Source organism: Labrus bergylta, chromosome 12, assembly GCF_963930695.1.
Source record: "Labrus bergylta chromosome 12, fLabBer1.1, whole genome shotgun sequence".
Taxonomy (NCBI): domain Eukaryota; kingdom Metazoa; phylum Chordata; class Actinopteri; order Labriformes; family Labridae; genus Labrus; species Labrus bergylta.
This window is the reverse complement of record NC_089206.1, coordinates 2616471-2633622: the sequence shown is the minus strand read 5'-3', so window position 1 is coordinate 2633622 and position 17152 is coordinate 2616471. Positions and strand designations below refer to the sequence as shown.

Below are 17152 nucleotides of genomic sequence, written 5' to 3'. Positions count from 1 at the left end.
TCGGGCGCACCAATTCTACCGTCACGGACCCGGATGAGGAGCCGGGCGGCGGCGGGGGGTCGTAGGGGGGGAACATGCGGGACGGAGAGGTCGGAGAACCGCCAATTCCAGCTAGCTGTCAGCTAGCTTGTGGACACAGATGGCTGGCTAGCTCGCTAGCTGACTTCCAAGGCAGGTTGTTGGTGTTTTATCTCGAAGCTGTTATTGTTATTATCATGTTTCCGTTCTGTCTGTTAGAAAACATCTGTGACGTCGACTGAAGCGTTTCCGTGTGAACCTGGCGGCTAATGGCTGCTAGCTTGACAGGCTGTTAGCTTGTTAGCCTCACCTGGTGCAGCTACAAGCGAAACATAAAACCTTTAAAATCATGATCACTGTGTGTGTGTGTGTGTGTGTGTGTGTGTGTGTGTGTGTGTGTGTGTGTGTGTGTGTGTGTGTGTGTGATCTGGATCACTGTGTGTGTGTTTGATCTGGATCACTGTGTGTGTGTGTGTGTGTGTGTGTGTGTGTGTGTGTGTTTGATCTGGATCACTGTGTGTGTGTTTGATCTGGATCACTGTGTGTGTGTGTGTTTGATCTGGATCACTGTGTGTGTGTGTGTGTGTGTGTGTGTGTTTGATCTGGATCACTGTGTGTGTGTTTGATCTGGATCACTCTGTGTGTGTGTGTGTTTGATCTGGATCACTGTGTGTGTGTTTGATCTGGATCACTGTGTGTGTGTGTTTGATCTGGATCACTGTGTGTGTGTGTGTGTGTGTGTGTGTGTGTGTTTGATCTGGATCACTGTGTGTGTGTGTTTGATCTGGATCACTGTGTGTGTGTTTGATCTGGATCACTGTGTGTGTGTTTGATCTGGATCACTGTGTGTGTGTTTGATCTGGATCACTGTGTGTGTGTGTTTGATCTGGATCACTGTGTGTGTGTGTGTGTTTGATCTGGATCACTGTGTGTGTATTTGATCTGGATCACTGTGTGTGTGTGTGTGTGTGTTTGATCTGGATCACTCTGTGTGTGTGTTTGATCTGGATCACTGTGTGTGTGTGTGTGTTTGATCTGGATCACTGTGTGTGTGTGTGTGTGTGTGTGTGTGTGTGTGTGTGTGTGTGTGTGTGTGTTTGATCTGGATCACTGTGTGTGTGTGTGTTTGATCTGGATCACTGTGTGTGTGTGTGTGTGTGTGTGTGTGTGTGTGTTTGATCTGGATCACTGTGTGTGTGTGTGTTTGATCTGGATCACTGTGTGTGTGTGTGTGTGTTTGATCTGGATCACTGTGTGTGTGTGTGTGTGTGTGTTTGATCTGGATCACTGTGTGTGTGTGTGTGTGTGTGTGTGTGTGTGTTTTTGATCTGGATCACTGTGTGTGTGTGTTTGATCTGGATCACTCTCTGTGTGTGTGTTTGATCTGGATCACTGTGTGTGTGTTTGATCTGGATCACTGTGTGTGTGTGTGTGTGTGTGTGTGTGTGTGTTTGATCTGGATCACTGTGTGTGTGTGTGTGTGTGTGTGTGTTTGATCTGGATCACTGTGTGTGTGTGTTTGATCTGGATCACTGTGTGTGTGTGTTTGATCTGGATCACTGTGTGTGTGTGTGTGTGTGTGTGTGTGTGTTTGATCTGGATCACTGTGTGTATTTGATCTGGGTCACTCTGTGTGTGTGTGTGTTTGATCTGGATCACTGTGTGTTTGATCTGGATCACTGTGTGTGTGTTTGATCTGGATCACTGTGTGTGTGTTTGATCTGGATCACTGTGTGTGTGTGTGTGTGTGTTTGATCTGGATCACTGTGTGTGTGTGTTTGATCTGGATCACTGTGTGTGTGTGTGTGTGTGTGTGTGTGTGTGTGTGTGTGTGTGTGTGTGTGTGTGTGTGTGTTTGATCTGGATCACTGTGTGTGTGTGTTTGATCTGGATCACTGTGTGTGTGTGTGTGTTTGATCTGGATCACTGTGTGTGTATTTGATCTGGATCACTGTGTGTGTGTGTGTGTGTTTGATCTGGATCACTCTGTGTGTGTGTTTGATCTGGATCACTCTGTGTGTGTGTTTGATCTGGATCACTGTGTGTGTGTGTGTGTGTGTGTGTGTGTGTTTGATCTGGATCACTGTGTGTGTGTGTGTTTGATCTGGATCACTGTGTGTGTGTGTGTGTGTTTGATCTGGATCACTGTGTGTGTGTGTGTGTTTGATCTGGATCACTGTGTGTGTGTGTGTGTGTGTTTGATCTGGATCACTGTGTGTGTGTGTGTGTGTGTGTGTGTTTGATCTGGATCACTGTGTGTGTGTGTGTGTGTGTGTGTGTGTGTGTGTGTGTTTGATCTGGATCACTCTGTGTGTGTGTTTGATCTGGATCACTCTGTGTGTGTGTTTGATCTGGATCACTCTGTGTGTGTGTTTGATCTGGATCACTCTGTGTGTGTGTTTGATCTGGATCACTCTGTGTGTGTGTTTGATCTGGATCACTCTCTGTGTGTGTGTTTGATCTGGATCACTCTGTGTGTGTGTGTGTTTGATCTGGATCACTCTGTGTTTGATCTGGATCACTCTCTGTGTGTGTGTTTGATCTGGATCACTCTGTGTGTGTGTGTGTTTGATCTGGATCACTCTCTCTGTGTGTGTTTGATCTGGATCACTCTCTGTGTGTGTGTTTGCTCTGGATCACTCTGTGTGTGTGTGTTTGATCTGGATCACTCTGTGTGTGTGTTTGTTTGATCTGTATCACTGTGTGTGTTTGATCTGGATCACTCTCTGTGTTTGATCTGGATCACTGTGTGTGTGTGTGTTTGATCTGGATCACTCTGTGTGTTTGTTTGATCTGGATCACTCTGTGTGTTTGTTTGATCTGGATCACTCTGTGTGTTTGTTTGATCTGGATCACTCTGTGTGTTTGTTTGATCTGGATCACTCTGTGTGTTTGTTTGATCTGGATCACTCTGTGTGTGTGTTTGATCTGGATCACTCTCTGTGTGTTTGATCTGGATCACTCTCTCTGTGTGTGTTTGATCTGGATCACTCTCTCTGTGTGTGTGTTTGATCTGGATCACTCTCTCTCTGTGTGTTTGATCTGGATCACTGTGTGTGTGTGTTTGATCTGGATCACTCTGTGTGTGTGTGTTTGATCTGGATCACTGTGTGTGTTTGATCTGGATCACTGTGTGTGTGTGTGTGTGTTTGATCTGGATCACTGTGTGTGTGTGTGTGTGTGTGTGTGTGTGTTTGATCTGCCCTGATGGGTAAAGATACCTGCCTTTTATTGTAGTTTTATTTTGACACTGGAGACCCTCAAGGACAAGAAGCCAGTGAAGAGGGCTTTATCACCTTTTCTAATACCTCTACCTGATGTCCTTGAGATCAAATTAATTATTATTATTATTGTTATTATTATTGTTATTATTGTTGTTGTTATTATTGTCATTATTGTTATTGTTATTATTATTATTATTATTATTGTTGTTGTTGTTGTTATTATTGTTATTATTATCATTAGTATTATTAGTATTGTTGTGATTGTTATTATTATTAGTATTACTATTATTATTATATTATTATCATTATTATTATTAGTATTGTTATTATTATTCATCCTGGATATTATGTTGTACTTTATAATTTCTATTTATTTACAGAGGGTTTTAATCAACTCTCCTTTAAAATTAACATTTTAGTTTTTGATTTACGGTTTTCAGTATTTATATTTTATTTTATGTTTTCGTGATTATTTTATATGTATCGTAAAACATTATAATTTTTGGGCCATCTTATTTTAGCCTTTTATTGTTCAGGACAGCTGAAGAGAGACAGGAAACGTTGCGAGGAGAGATACAGCAAAGGGCTGGAGCTGGGTTTCGAACTCATGATCGCTGTGATGTACATGGGGTGCACAACATAACCGCTAGGCCATCTGTCACCCCTATCATTTTAGAATTTTACTGTTATTATTATAGGATAAATAATACTTTATTGATCCCCAGAGGGAAAATTCAGGCGTTGCAGCAGCACAGACAAGAAAGCTGAAAATACAAAATACACATTAAACAGAATAGATTAGATAAATACAAATAAAAACAGGGGGTATATACAAGTACAAAATGAAAGAGGAAGTTAACTATGCAGGGAATTGAGACAGTATTTGCAGAGAATGACAAGTTAAAGTGACAAGTGATGATTAAAGTGACTCGGTATGATAAATAGCAGCAAGTCATGTAAACAGCAGAGAAGAGAGGCAGTGTTGTACCACAGTAATGCAGAGTGCAGTTATATAATATAAACAATATAGTGTAATATAATGAAATGTTACATAATATAGAGTAATATAGAATGTACAGTATATATGTATATATATAGGTGCTAAATAATAACAATAATAATACAATGATAATAATGAAGCAGGTCATGTGGGTAGTGTTTTTATAGATTTATTCTTTCAATCATAACATTATTTTAATGTAGTTTTTTACGACGTTCTTATTTTTGTGTTTTTATTTTGTGTCTCTTGTTTTTTTTAATCATCCATCTTTATTTCGTTAAATTCTCATTGCTTAGTCTCTAAATAACTTTTACAGACGCCCTTTTGTCGAGCACGTCCCTGCTCCTTTGTGAACTCTAATTGAATTTGTCTGAAAGGGGATTTATCAATAAAGTTTGATTGATTGATTGAAATGTGGCTCTTGTAGCGAGGTGAAATCCTCCGGATCTAAAAGAAAAAGATCAGAGAAAGATACCGGCCGATATATCGAATTATTTATCTTCCTAATATCGGTATCGGACCTAGAAATCCTGTATCGGTCGGGTCCTAATCGATCATCATCTTCATTGTTGTTTCAAACCTTTCGAGTAGTAAAGTGTCATCGTTTTCTGTACGTTTGCTGTGGATAGTCATCAGACTCCAAATGTAATGTTTCTTTATATAATGTTGAAAAAATGAGCAACGCTAACAAGACTCGCCATGTCGTTCTGTAAATACCAAACTAAGACATTTCTTTCTTTGTCTCCATCCTGCTTTCCTGTCTTCATTAAAGATACAAATGACAGGAAAAAAAGACAGGCTGTATTCGTCACAGAGCTGAGTCATCCACAAACGACACCTCCCTGGACGATAGAAACATGGCAACAAAACGAGCAGGATAACAGGGTTACGGCTGAGTGTTGTGGAGTAGTATTTAACATGTCATGGAGGAAAAGATGCGCGCTGATTGGGACCGCAGCGAAGAAGACTGGGCGCTGTGGGATGAGGTAGTAGTTTGTATAGTTTTAGGATCACACCAGATCTGGGAGATAACTATACAGCCTACTGTCTTTCTCACGGCAACCGAACCATCACCTACATGCATGACGGAGACCGCCAGCCTATCCACAGCGTGTGTTCGGTTGCCACGGAGACTGAAGCCCCTGTTGCTGTTAGTGACCAACGGTGGTCCTGAAAATGCATGGTGAGCATTGGCTTCACTTCCCTGGTTAGAATCAGCGTCTATCTGCCCTGATCGTGTCCCCCTCTAGCCATTGGAGGAGAAGTCGCTGCTGCAAGCTTGAAAGAGTTTGCACATCATCATGCTCGTTAACAATTCAGGGAGGAAACTAATCCAGGTCGCTGTTATTTTTCTCTCCAGATGTTTGTAGCTGTGCTGTGGTGAGGTAGTAAGTTGTGTTGTTGTGGGGTGTGGGATATTACAACCCCTGTTTTTGGAGATACAACTATACAACTTACTGCCTTCCACATTATGGCAGAATATCGCACCACGTCCACCGTCCAGCTGTGAGTGTCCTGTCCGATTTGTTTTAAGAATATGTGTTGTGTTAACTTCTTAAAAGTCATGAATGCATGATGAGTTTTTACTCAAAAGTCCTTTATTTAAACTTAAAGGGCTTATCAAATGGCGGGAAATTCTTCTTCAGTTTATTGATAATCTGTTAAAATTAACAGCAGAAATTGTTGCTGCTGAGCTGCTCTCTCTCCTGTGATTTTTTTTGTCTAACAGTAATTAAAATAAAAGCACTGGTGTGTTAATAGAGTAATCTATGTTTATGAAATGACATAATTGCTGAAGCTATCAGCTGAAACTCACATCCTAAAAATGAATACATTTACTTTTTACGCGATAGAAAACAGAAAGAAGTGTTGAAGATGGATCACAAGAAAGCAGCTGAATCTGGCTTATTTAATTTGTCTTTATGTCCACTCGACTTTTTTGTTTCCCTTATCTATCCAATGTCATTTGGTTGTGCAGTAAATCCTGGTTATATATATTTACTGTGACATTTTGTAGACTGAAAGATCAGAAAATTAGATTTTTTTTTTAACCCTGTATGTTGCATCCACTTGAGAATAAAGGAGAAATCTAACAACACAATTTTGTTTATGTGCCTTGTTTTATGCCAAGTTGAAACATTTATGGAGAGAAAATCAGATAAAGGCCTTCAACATGAAGACTGTCACCGGGTTGTTAATTGTCTAAATTATTTATAGTTAGTAAAAAACGAGATTGTGCTTCATAAACTGCACAAATGAAATCAGCAGCATCGTGTCTGTGTTCTGACTGAAGCAGCATCAGTGGTTCGCCTGAGCTGACCTTGGTGAGCTGCAGGAACGCTGTGATTGGACAGCATCCCTCATACCCCCATCGCCTCCAGGAGGGGGGCGTTCCCTGGAACCTTCACCGATTGGGCAAATCAGAAGGAAGTAGGCGGAGCCGCGACGCTCTTCCGCATCGTACGCTGCATTCTGTGGTAGCGGACAAATCGGAAAAACGAGTTTCCGAGTTGTAAAATGTTCATGAACACCTGCTGAAGTCGAGACAACAACTCGGAACATCGGGAAAGAAATAGGTGCCCGATATAAGGTCGTTTCAGTCCTCACTAAATATATTTAGTTAATGTTAAGATGCGTTTTTATTAATTCATTCATTTCACATCAACTTTTTGCTCAAATGTAACTTGTAACATTCCTCTCATCTTCGTAACATCCACGCTGTGTGTTGCTGTTGTTACAGCATTCAGACTTTCCAAACTGAAAGCAGGTGAACACACTGAAGACTGAGGAACGACTCCCCAAATGGGAAACGTGGACCGTCCGAGGAGTACCTGAATGCCGCATTAGTACCCACGTTGTTACCATAGAGCGTTAAAAAGTGAAGACCTCTCACACTGTCGGAAATTCCGATGCCACTTTTCAGTTTGATAAAATACCAACATTTTAAAAACGTTTACAAAAACCTGAACGTAGTTTAAAGGGAATATTTAAAAAGAAACCAGACAGGAAATTATCGATTTATGTAGTTTTTAATTTTATAAATCTGAAAAGTAATTATTGGGCCAGGTTGCTCCAACACTACAGTAGGAAAGAGAAACAGAAGGAGCATCACATACAAGGCACTTACAAATGACATAAAACGTTTATTGTGTTATAAATTATGTTTTAAGCAACGTGTCCCTTTTATTTGATGATTTACATGCATACCTCATTAAGCAACCCAAATGTTGCCCAACACTATCGAATACACCCCATTTTATTTTACAATACAATTTTAAATGTGTAAATGTTTCTTGTAAATAGCTCATCAAAAAGACACAGGCTGATTCACTTATCAGAAATTGTTTTAAATGTGAAAACTTATATTTGAATACTTTGCTTTTACTGTTCTTACACTTTCATAATAATATTTCTACATGTGTTCCTCCATTGTCCAGGGGGAGGCAGTAATGCACAGTGAGAAATGACAGACGCTGTGAAGGAAATGAACGAAGAAGAAGAAGGACAAAATCCGAGAAGACGTCGAGTGACTCAACTTTTTTTTTCAAATATACGATCTTCGGCGTGACGTCACGGTCTTCTGTCCGGACGAACATGGCGAACATTAGATGCGTCAAGGTGAGCAGAGAAAAATCTAAATACCGTGTCGGCGCTGCGCAGCTTTTCTTTGAACATTTTCCTCCTCGTTCGATGTGACGCGCGAGACTCCTAAGAAGCGTGTCTCGCGCTGTTTGCGAGTTGTTACCCTCGTGCACGTGTACGCTGCTTTTTGTAGTTCAAGAAGTTTCATTGTGTGAAGCTGACATGTTGAGAGGCACACAGCGCCCTCCCTGCGGTGTGTTTGTTCACCTCTGCTCTGTCATTACTCTGACATTGGACACCTGAGGACCTGCAGCGTTTATATTTAATTGGTTTAGTCCATTAAAAATCACATAACTAACGTGGTTAGTCCCTTTACTGTTACCCGGCTGTGCAAATACTTGTGGCTTAAAGCATCCTGATGCACACCTTTATTCATGATTAAATATCAGGAGAGGAAAAGAAAAGCTCCTTTTGTTGTAGCTTCATTGTTGATCCGCTTACTGTGAACAACGGGACTCTTACACAAGTAAAGAGTTTCTGTTGCCTATGCTGCCTTCACGTACTCCTCGGAAATATCGAATTTACCGTATTTGCGAGCACATGAAGGGGCCCACCAATAAGGATAATTTCCTGGTTTCAATTATTAAAAAAATGTCAGCCGATGAGGCCTCTGAATATGAGGCGCCTCCTCTTCAACTGAACTATATTTGAACTTGATATTTGATATTTGAACTCCCACATTTGGCATTTTGCTTAATAAATTGCTTTAATAGTTGTAGCAGATTGAGTTTTTAATTACAACTTTTAAGATATTAGCAAGTTGGGTCAGAGGATATTTCTCTCGAGTCTTGTTGCGTCTGCATTTTTATCACTCATTTAATCCATTTCTGTATGTCTTTTTCTCTCCTGCCCCCCCCCCCCCCCTCTCCTTCTGTGGGGTAGGGTATGGTAGGCCTGGTGACGGGCGGTTCGTCAGGTCTGGGTCGTGCCACCGTTGAACGTCTGGTGCAGAACGGAGCGTCGGCTGTGATCCTGGACCTGCCCTCCTCTGATGGAGCGGCTCTGGCTGAGAAACTGGGGGAGCGCTGTGCCTTCGCTCCTGCAGACGTGAGTCACTTGACACAAGCGTCATCGCCCCCGCTCTCCCGCTCGGAGGAAATGTTCCTGAAAATATCACCTGCTGCATTCACTTATCGGCTCTACTCCACTTTTTGCAAAAAAAATAAAAAACGAGGGTGGCTCGCTGAAATAAATCCAGATAAAGTCGAGGGATGGAAAATTGCGCGATCTGCATTCAAACATGATGCATCTCACCTTTTCAGGCGTTTGATTAGTAGGCGGCATCCATCACGTCATCCAACACTATCACTGCTGACTTTAGCACGTCAAGTTCTTCATGTGACCTTCAATCAGTATTCAATACTAAACTTTCTCTGGTTCTCCGCCTGCATGCAAAACACACAAAAGTGTATCCTTTATTTATACACATATTCTTGGTCCTATCGATCTAACATCTTAGCGGTTTATGTGATGTCTGTAGAAAACCTGCCGTCACTGCCATGTACAGAAGAAGATACATCCTGCTCAGTTCAGACAGCTTTACTCGTTTACTTTTATCTTAAATGCTTTAGCTCAAAAGGGAAAACTGCACATCAAACATGTGTCCTGTCAGGTGTGACAGTTATATCACCTCCTCCTGCCTGAGCGCTAATTGCATTTTAGCACAAGAAAGAAGGAGGATGGAGGCCGGCGAGAGCAGGGACACAAGAATCAAGTCAACTTCCTAAGTGTCCTGTTGGCGTTTCCCCAGGTGACATCAGAGGCAGACGTGCAGTCGGCGGTGTCCCTGGCCAGAGAGAAGTTTGGAAAGCTGGACCTCGCGGTGAACTGTGCCGGCATCGCTGTCGCCTTTAAAACCTACAATTTCAAGAAGGACTTACCTCACAGCCTGGAGGACTTCCAGCGCGTTATCAATGTAAGACAGACACACGGATGCAGAGACGTGCAGCATGAAGGGACGCCCGCGGATGTGTGACTCTCTGTGTGCTCCCTACCTTCAGGTGAACATCGCAGGAACCTTCAACGTGATCCGCCTGGCGGTGGGGGAGATGGGAAAGAACGAGCCTGACGCGGACGGACACAGGGGCTGCATCATCAACACGGCCAGCGTGGCAGCTTTTGACGGACAGGTCATAAAATAAAAACACACACACATCAAAAGAAATGTGTTTTCATGCTGTTCATCAACTATTCTTTTTCTTTGTTTGCTCTCCAGGTCGGCCAGGCGGCGTATTCAGCTTCTAAAGGCGGCATCGTTGGAATGACTCTCCCCATCGCTCGAGATCTGGCACCCATGGGCATCAGGGTCGTCACCATAGCACCTGGTTAGTCTACGTGCTGAAAGTCCAGATTTTTACAGGAGGATTGTCTCTGGCCCCTAAGAGGTGTAAAGTCCTCCGTTAAATACAGTTGTCATGGTTTCGTTTTGAAAGGCGGGATAGCTCGGAGGATGAGGAGGGGCGGAGGGTTTCACCGGCTGTTTGGCGTCTGGAGTGTGTTCTCTGCGTGATCGATCACGTCTCTTAGAAATGTATGATGACTTTGAGTTAAACTCCTGCTTTTGTTTTTCCATCAGCTGAGATCGTTTCATCCGTCCATCTTTAAGAGAGTGCTGTTTAAATGTCTTGTGCTGTAATTGACAATCTCACCACTTGGTGTCACTGTTGTTATTTAACACTAGCTGCAGATGAAGGATGAAGGCTTTTAGTTCATGATGCTTTGTCATTCTTTACAGTTTCCTCACTGTGGATGAACAGTAGTTAATTTTCAGGCTTTTCAATGATCGGTCACAGGAAGTTAAAACGGCACATCTGGAACAAAACTGTCCTCGGCTCCAGCTGTGATCACCTGTGGCCTGCTCTGTGTTTAAATGACTGTCTCTTTCTCCCTCCAGGTCTGTTCTCCACCCCCCTCCTGGCCGGTCTTCCAGAGAAGGTCCGCTCCTTTCTCGCCCGACAGGTGCCCTTCCCCTCGCGCCTGGGAGACCCCGCTGAGTTTGCTCACCTGGTGACGTCACTGGCTGAAAACCCCATGATTAACGGAGAGGTCATCAGACTGGACGGAGCCATTCGCATGCAGCCCTGAGACAGACGCTGTGTGTGTGTGTGTGTGTGTGTGTGTGTGTGTGTGTGTGTGTGTGTGTGTGTGTGTGTGTGTGTGTGTGTGTGTGTGTGTGTGTGTGTGTGTGTGTGTGTGTGTGTGTGTGTGTGTGTGTGTGTGTGTGTGTGTGTGTGTGTGTGTGTGTGTGTGTGTGTGTGTGTGTGTGTGTGTGTGTGTGTGTGTGTAGGCTGTTTCCAGTAAATAAACACTGTAATAGATCAACAAACATTTGATAAAGTTTGTGTAAGAATGTGACTGAGATTGTGTACAAATGAGACTGTATATCATTCAGAGCATTGCAGGACTGTCTGCACTCCACTTTGGTTGTTTTGTAACTAAACCTGATTATAATAAACCTCAGATGGGTTTCATGATCCACTTTGGTTTTTCTTGATTTATTTCTTTGAAAGTTGATCCACAGCCACCACATGGCAGAAAGAGATAAACTATGACAGAGAGAAAACTTAAAAAAGAACACCAAGATATAAGATTTAAGATATCAAAAGAAGGATCTGAATGCATCAAAGGTTTAAATGTATTTAATAACTGAGATACAGTTGTATTAAGAATGAATCTTTGAATACATGACTCATATTTTTTTGTTGAAACAAAAGGAAAGATGACAAAAAGCTGTATTTGTCACAAAGTCAACTTTTTTCAAAATCCATTTCAAACACAGAACCAAACAGAGGAAACCTGTTTTACGAGCGATGGAGGAGCCGGTTCTCAGCGTGTTTGTTTGGGATGATGGAGAAGTTGTGATGTTACAAACTACAAAGTGACCGATCAAGACTCCATCAAAAGTAGGAGGATACATAATCAAGGAAAGAAATCTCAGCTGTTTACATTTGGAAGAAAATCCTCTTGAATAGATTCAACAGATTTACTTGTAAGACAAATGGAACAATCACAGTGAGCTGTGTTTGGCTCAAAGCTACCATTTTGAAAAATCCAATTCAAACCCAGAACCAAACAGAGAAAAGCCTGTTTTACGCCCAATGGAGAAGCCAGTTCCCAAGAACTTTGCTTCTACACCCGACTTTCCTATTCCAACTCCAGTGTCTGCTGACAGGCCGAGTGTAGCTTTGGTAATACCAGCAGAGGCTGAAGCACTGGCCACTTCTGCTTTGGCCATGGCTCTGAAAGACTCGTCAGTGAGTTCAGCCCCTACGCTGGCATTGGGTCCTTTGGCCTCAGCATCGAATATTCTCCATTCAGCACGAGCATGGCCCCATCCTGCACCGGCGTACATCACTCCATCGTCTGTCCTGTCCACCGCAGCAGCATAGCTGTTTTTGGCAGAAGCTTTACCAGGCCGGTCAGTGGTGTCGGTTGGTTTCCCGGTACCAAACTCAAGGCCCTTTTTAACAACTGCATTGGTTGAAAACATAAGACCATGTTATTAAAAAAACATCAGAGACCAATCCCAAAAACAGACAGTACACCCTGACGGTGTTGATACTGTGGATACAACTGGCTGTTATCTCAGGTCCAGTTCACTTTATAATCTTCCTCACGCTGCGGTCCACAGTAAGTATGATTTATTTGTTTCTGAAAATCTTAATGTTGATTTCGGGTCGATGGCATTTCTGTTCAGCTAGATATTCATGTTGTGTATCAAACTTTAACTTTGTAGTTACTTTTTGTTAACTGTAGTTAGTTATTGTTGACTTTAAAAGCTGTGAGCATACCGTTAGCTTTCTGCATTTTATCCACGCCGAGCGGTTAGAAATATCTCCCGTTGCTAGGCAACAGAGACTGTTAGTAGAACCGAGTGGTAGTGATGTGTCCAGGTATTAGTCTGACCTTCAGGCACTAACAGGTAAACGTATCATTCTCATAGATATTTGAAGCACTTATTAGATTTTATTACTTCATGCTTTTCGAGAGGTCAACAAACATGAATTTATCAACTCGACACACAATGTGAAAGAAAAGATGAAAGTTGATTTAGGATACTTACTCTCATCGTCAGAGTCTGCAAGAAAGAAAAGGTACACTTTATTATTTGCTCATTTAGGGAAAGTATTTATTCTTTTAAAGCCCATAAAATGCACAATTCCTCCATTCATTGTTAAAACAATAAAATTATAAATGTGACATTTTAATTTTATTATACACAAGTAAACATAAACTTCACACAGCTGTAAGTTTCACCTCATAGGTCACTGAAGTTAGAGAATAACTTTTTGTAGATTTTTAATGTATGAGTATGAACTTGAGTGATGTTTACTCACCTGACATCTTCAGATCTAAAGAAGTCAGAAATAAAAAGAGGGGGTATGAGATTAAGTAGAACTCAAGTTGAATAATAGTCTTGCAGTGGTTATTGTGTCAAACTGACAGAGAAGTATCAGATAATATCATATAATGTAGGCACATAAAATTAAAACATATTATATTAATCATTGGGATGTCAGAGAAATTCACAAGAATTTCTAATAGCACTGAAACACCCTGCACCTTTACCACACATCTTTACATTTCTGTTTAAAACCTCACATGCTGAATTTCATACCTGAATGTAGTTTCTTGATCCACAGGAGATATCTTGCGCTGCTTGCTCTCAGCTCAACTGCTGGACTGCTTTCATTTATCGGTTTAAATAGTAAGAAGCAGTGACTAAGCCATCAGCACGGTACGGATGGCCAGTGAGACCGCACCCTAAAAAAAAAAAAACATGAAACTAATGGCCATCCATTAATGGATGGCCATTAATGGATGGCCAGTGAGACCGCGATAACATCAACAACAGCTCAGTTACAATGGTCAACAGGAAGGGAGTGTGAACTTATCTGTACTTCTGTACTTCCATCTGAGTTTTGGTGTTATGAGCAACTGTAGCAAACAAAGTATTTCTGATTCTGATTCTGATTAATTCTATGAAGTACCGGTACTCTAAATCATTCTGCCTTTTACATTCAGCTTTACAAATAAACGATTACAAAAAAAGAAAACTAGAATAGATAAATAGGCAGAATGAGATCAAATTTAAATCAATGCCTTTGTTAATTATTCATCTATTTTCTATGATGGAAAACTGTAAATATGAACCAAAAGAAATTAGGCCTACTACTACTAGGCTCCCTGATTTCTGACTCTATCCACTGTCTCTAAATGAAGGAAAAAAAAAAAAAAAGATAAACCTTAAAAACCTCCAGCTCATCTGTAAATTATAAGATCGGCTCAGATCAAACAATTGAAAATGTTTTCACCAAACACGATGATCGACTGCTGCTTTGAGCTTTATTGGTGTCAGATTTAATTTGTACCTTTATTTTTAAATTGTATATTTTCAGCAACAACTAACTCTAAACCAAACACGACCTCCACACTGACCACAGCGCAGACTGTGAGCGTCAGATCAGGAAGCACCACGACTTCACCACACTCATCTGAGACAACCGAGAAATATGAACAGGGCACATCAGCTTCTGGTTCAGGTACATTAAAAAAATGATAAGTAAAAATATAGTTTAGAGCTGCATCATTTCTTCATTGTGAACTATCAAAATTCAGATTAGTGGACATTTTGAAGTTATTCTCAGACTTTAAGTATTTTTCTTCTCCCTGCAGATTTCTTGTGTAGTTGTTTATGTAAGTTGTTTTTAGTCTGCACATGCTCATACTGTGCTAATGTAAGTACATACACATGTCAAACTTACATTCACTGTTGGACTTGACTTGGAATATCTTTTAAAATGAAGCAGGAAATTAAAAAAAACAATCATGTCCCTCAGGCTTTACGCTGCTTGTGCGTCTGATCCTGGTCTTCATATTTATTGTATCATCAGCAGCTGTGCTGATAGTCTGCAGGAGGAGGACCACAACACCTGAAGGTGAGATGTTAACATCATCTAAAACTCACCACACTCACAAAGTAGCCAGCATCCTGGTCTGATGGAGAAAAACACAACTCAGCTCTCTGAAGGAAAGAGGCTCCACAAAATGCAACAAGTGGTCCTAAACTTCTGAATTATGTTTTTCAGAATCCCATGTGGAACTAGACTACGTAAATATCAACCATGTGAGTGTCTGAGAAGATTGTTGAATAGTGAACTTCATTAAAGATGGTAAAAACATCAGACATCAATACAAACTAAACCCTTCTTTCTTCTTCTTCTGCAGGACGATCAAGAGCATGACGAGATCGGAGAGGAGGACAGACAGAGTGGACTTCCTCCTGTGGAAACATCTACACTTTAAAATTCATGTTGCAGCGAGTCCAGAGCAGAACTGTTTTTTTAAACACATTTTGGTTGAAAGATAACATCTTCATTGCAGAGCAGAGATAAGATCGTGGGAATGTGGTTGACAATCTAAAAAAGAAGAAGTTGTTTCCTCATCTTTAAGTTTAACTTAAAGTTCTCAGAAACCTGTGTGATGAAAACAGGAAACAGGCGATGTTGTGCTCATGTCTGTAAAAAGTGTGTATCTGGACTTTAAACCACAAACTTTGACCTTTTGATGAAGAAGACCCTCAGCTGAATATTTTGTTTTATTCAGTAAGATCATGTTTTTATGTTTTATGTAATAAGAGGATCTTGAAGTGCACACTGTTGAATTCCTGAAGTTTTGGACACATGTCACTGAATCTCAATGAAACAGAAAACGTTGATGCTAACTTAAGTCCCGTACAGATTGATCATTTTGTCATCAGTGCTCATTTGGAGCTGCACTTGATTCTGTTGCCCCGATAGAAATAAAGATAATAAATATTTGGGGCCAGAATTTCAATTCTGTGGTCATTGTCTGACTAAACTGTGTTGATGATTGATTTGAGATATAGCCAGAGTGCCAAATCCAAGATGGCCGCCGGCGCCACGTTGGAAAATTAACTTTTGAACCTGAGCACCTAGAATCGTGTAAGAAGACACTTTTTTTGTGTAAGCCAACCATGAGGATTCAGACTCTGACCTCAGTTTGATGTTATGACATCATTTTGACACAGAAATCTAAGAAAGCTGCCGTCCAGTAGAGTGAAAATGTAAATTTGGAATGGGAAGGTAAGATGTGGTGTTTGAGGTGTGCCATTTGTACAGTATGTAAAGAAGCAAAATAACAATGATAAACTATAGCTATTGTAATTAAGAATCCATGCCAACCAAACATGTATGGTTTAGTAACAGCAATTCATGTTTCAGGGGTCTTTTCATAATTATGTTCAGTTCTCAAGTATAACTCAATGCAACACATTAAAACAACATGAAGTTATTTCTTCTTAGTTTGCTTTTGTTTACTTGTCAACAGACTATGTACATTTTTCTTTTTAAGTCTTTTATCTTTAATCATTACTTTCTTTCAATACAGAGACGTTGTGTTATAGTTTTGTCTTTTTCTAGTTTGGTTTTTCGATGTTTAGTGTTTCATGATTTAGTTTGTAGTTGTCCTCTGTGTTTCTTGTATTCCTGTCTGTGTGATTGCCCTGATTGTCCTCACCTGTGACTTGTTAGTCTCACCTGTGTCTGATTCCCCTGTGTATTTAGTCTCTGTGTTTCTGCCCTTCCGTGTCAGTTCATTGTTGCATGTATGTTGTAGGTGTCATATGTGAGTTTACTCGTGGCTACTTGTTTTCTTGTGTTTGGCTTTCTGAAGTGAGTTTTTGTTTAATTAAATAATTTTTGGTTCTGCATCTGGGTCCTCCTCTTGGATTTCTCAAACCGTAACACATTGTTTATTGTTCCTGTTCTGTAAAAAAAAAAGGGAGGTAACTCTTTTAACTTTGTGCTGTGCTCATATTATTTTATCCCCAATAAAAAAGATTAATATAAGAAAGAAACTGGTTGAAGAGGAGGAGAATATGTGACCTTTAAGCTGTATGTAAAATATCTACTGACTGAGGTGATAAAGTGACCTCACTATGATCACAGTATGTCCTCCTTCTAACTTTAGATTCTGCTCCTGAATGCTCTGGATTTGTTTGGACCAGAGCAGGTCTCCCAAACACATGAACACCCACAAAGACATAAAACAAGTTTTGTAATTGGCTTGGCTGTTTAGTGATGAAGCTAAGTGAGTCTGTTCTTTCTCCAAAGAAGTCCCCGTGCTGCATGTTTCAGTGTATTTGAAGGTACAACAAATATGACTGAGCAGAAACTCATCAAATAAATAAAACATTGATGCAGCTTCAAGTTTTCATATCAACTCATCCACAAAGCTGCAGGTTACA

The 17152-nt window shown here is 40.8% G+C and overlaps 2 protein-coding genes across 2 annotated transcripts in view; one reads left to right on the top strand and one right to left on the bottom strand.

The window, feature by feature from the left end:
• The window catches only part of LOC136181039 (3-hydroxyacyl-CoA dehydrogenase type-2-like), a 28139-nt gene extending 28063 nt beyond the window's left edge, over positions 1–76 (bottom strand). The window contains exon 1 of the mRNA XM_065961146.1: positions 20–76. Within this exon, the coding sequence (XP_065817218.1) occupies positions 20–76 (57 nt within the window). The remainder of the gene's footprint in view (positions 1–19) is intronic.
• A 7629-nt stretch (positions 77–7705) lies between these two features.
• Positions 7706–11359, top strand: LOC110001605 (3-hydroxyacyl-CoA dehydrogenase type-2). Its single transcript, XM_020657087.3, has 6 exons — positions 7706–7860; positions 8767–8931; positions 9635–9799; positions 9885–10013; positions 10100–10208; positions 10778–11359. Exons 1-6 carry the CDS (start codon positions 7837–7839, stop codon positions 10966–10968), a joined length of 783 nt encoding a protein of 260 aa, XP_020512743.1. The 5' UTR covers positions 7706–7836; the 3' UTR covers positions 10969–11359.
• Positions 11360–17152: the final 5793 nt, after the last annotated feature.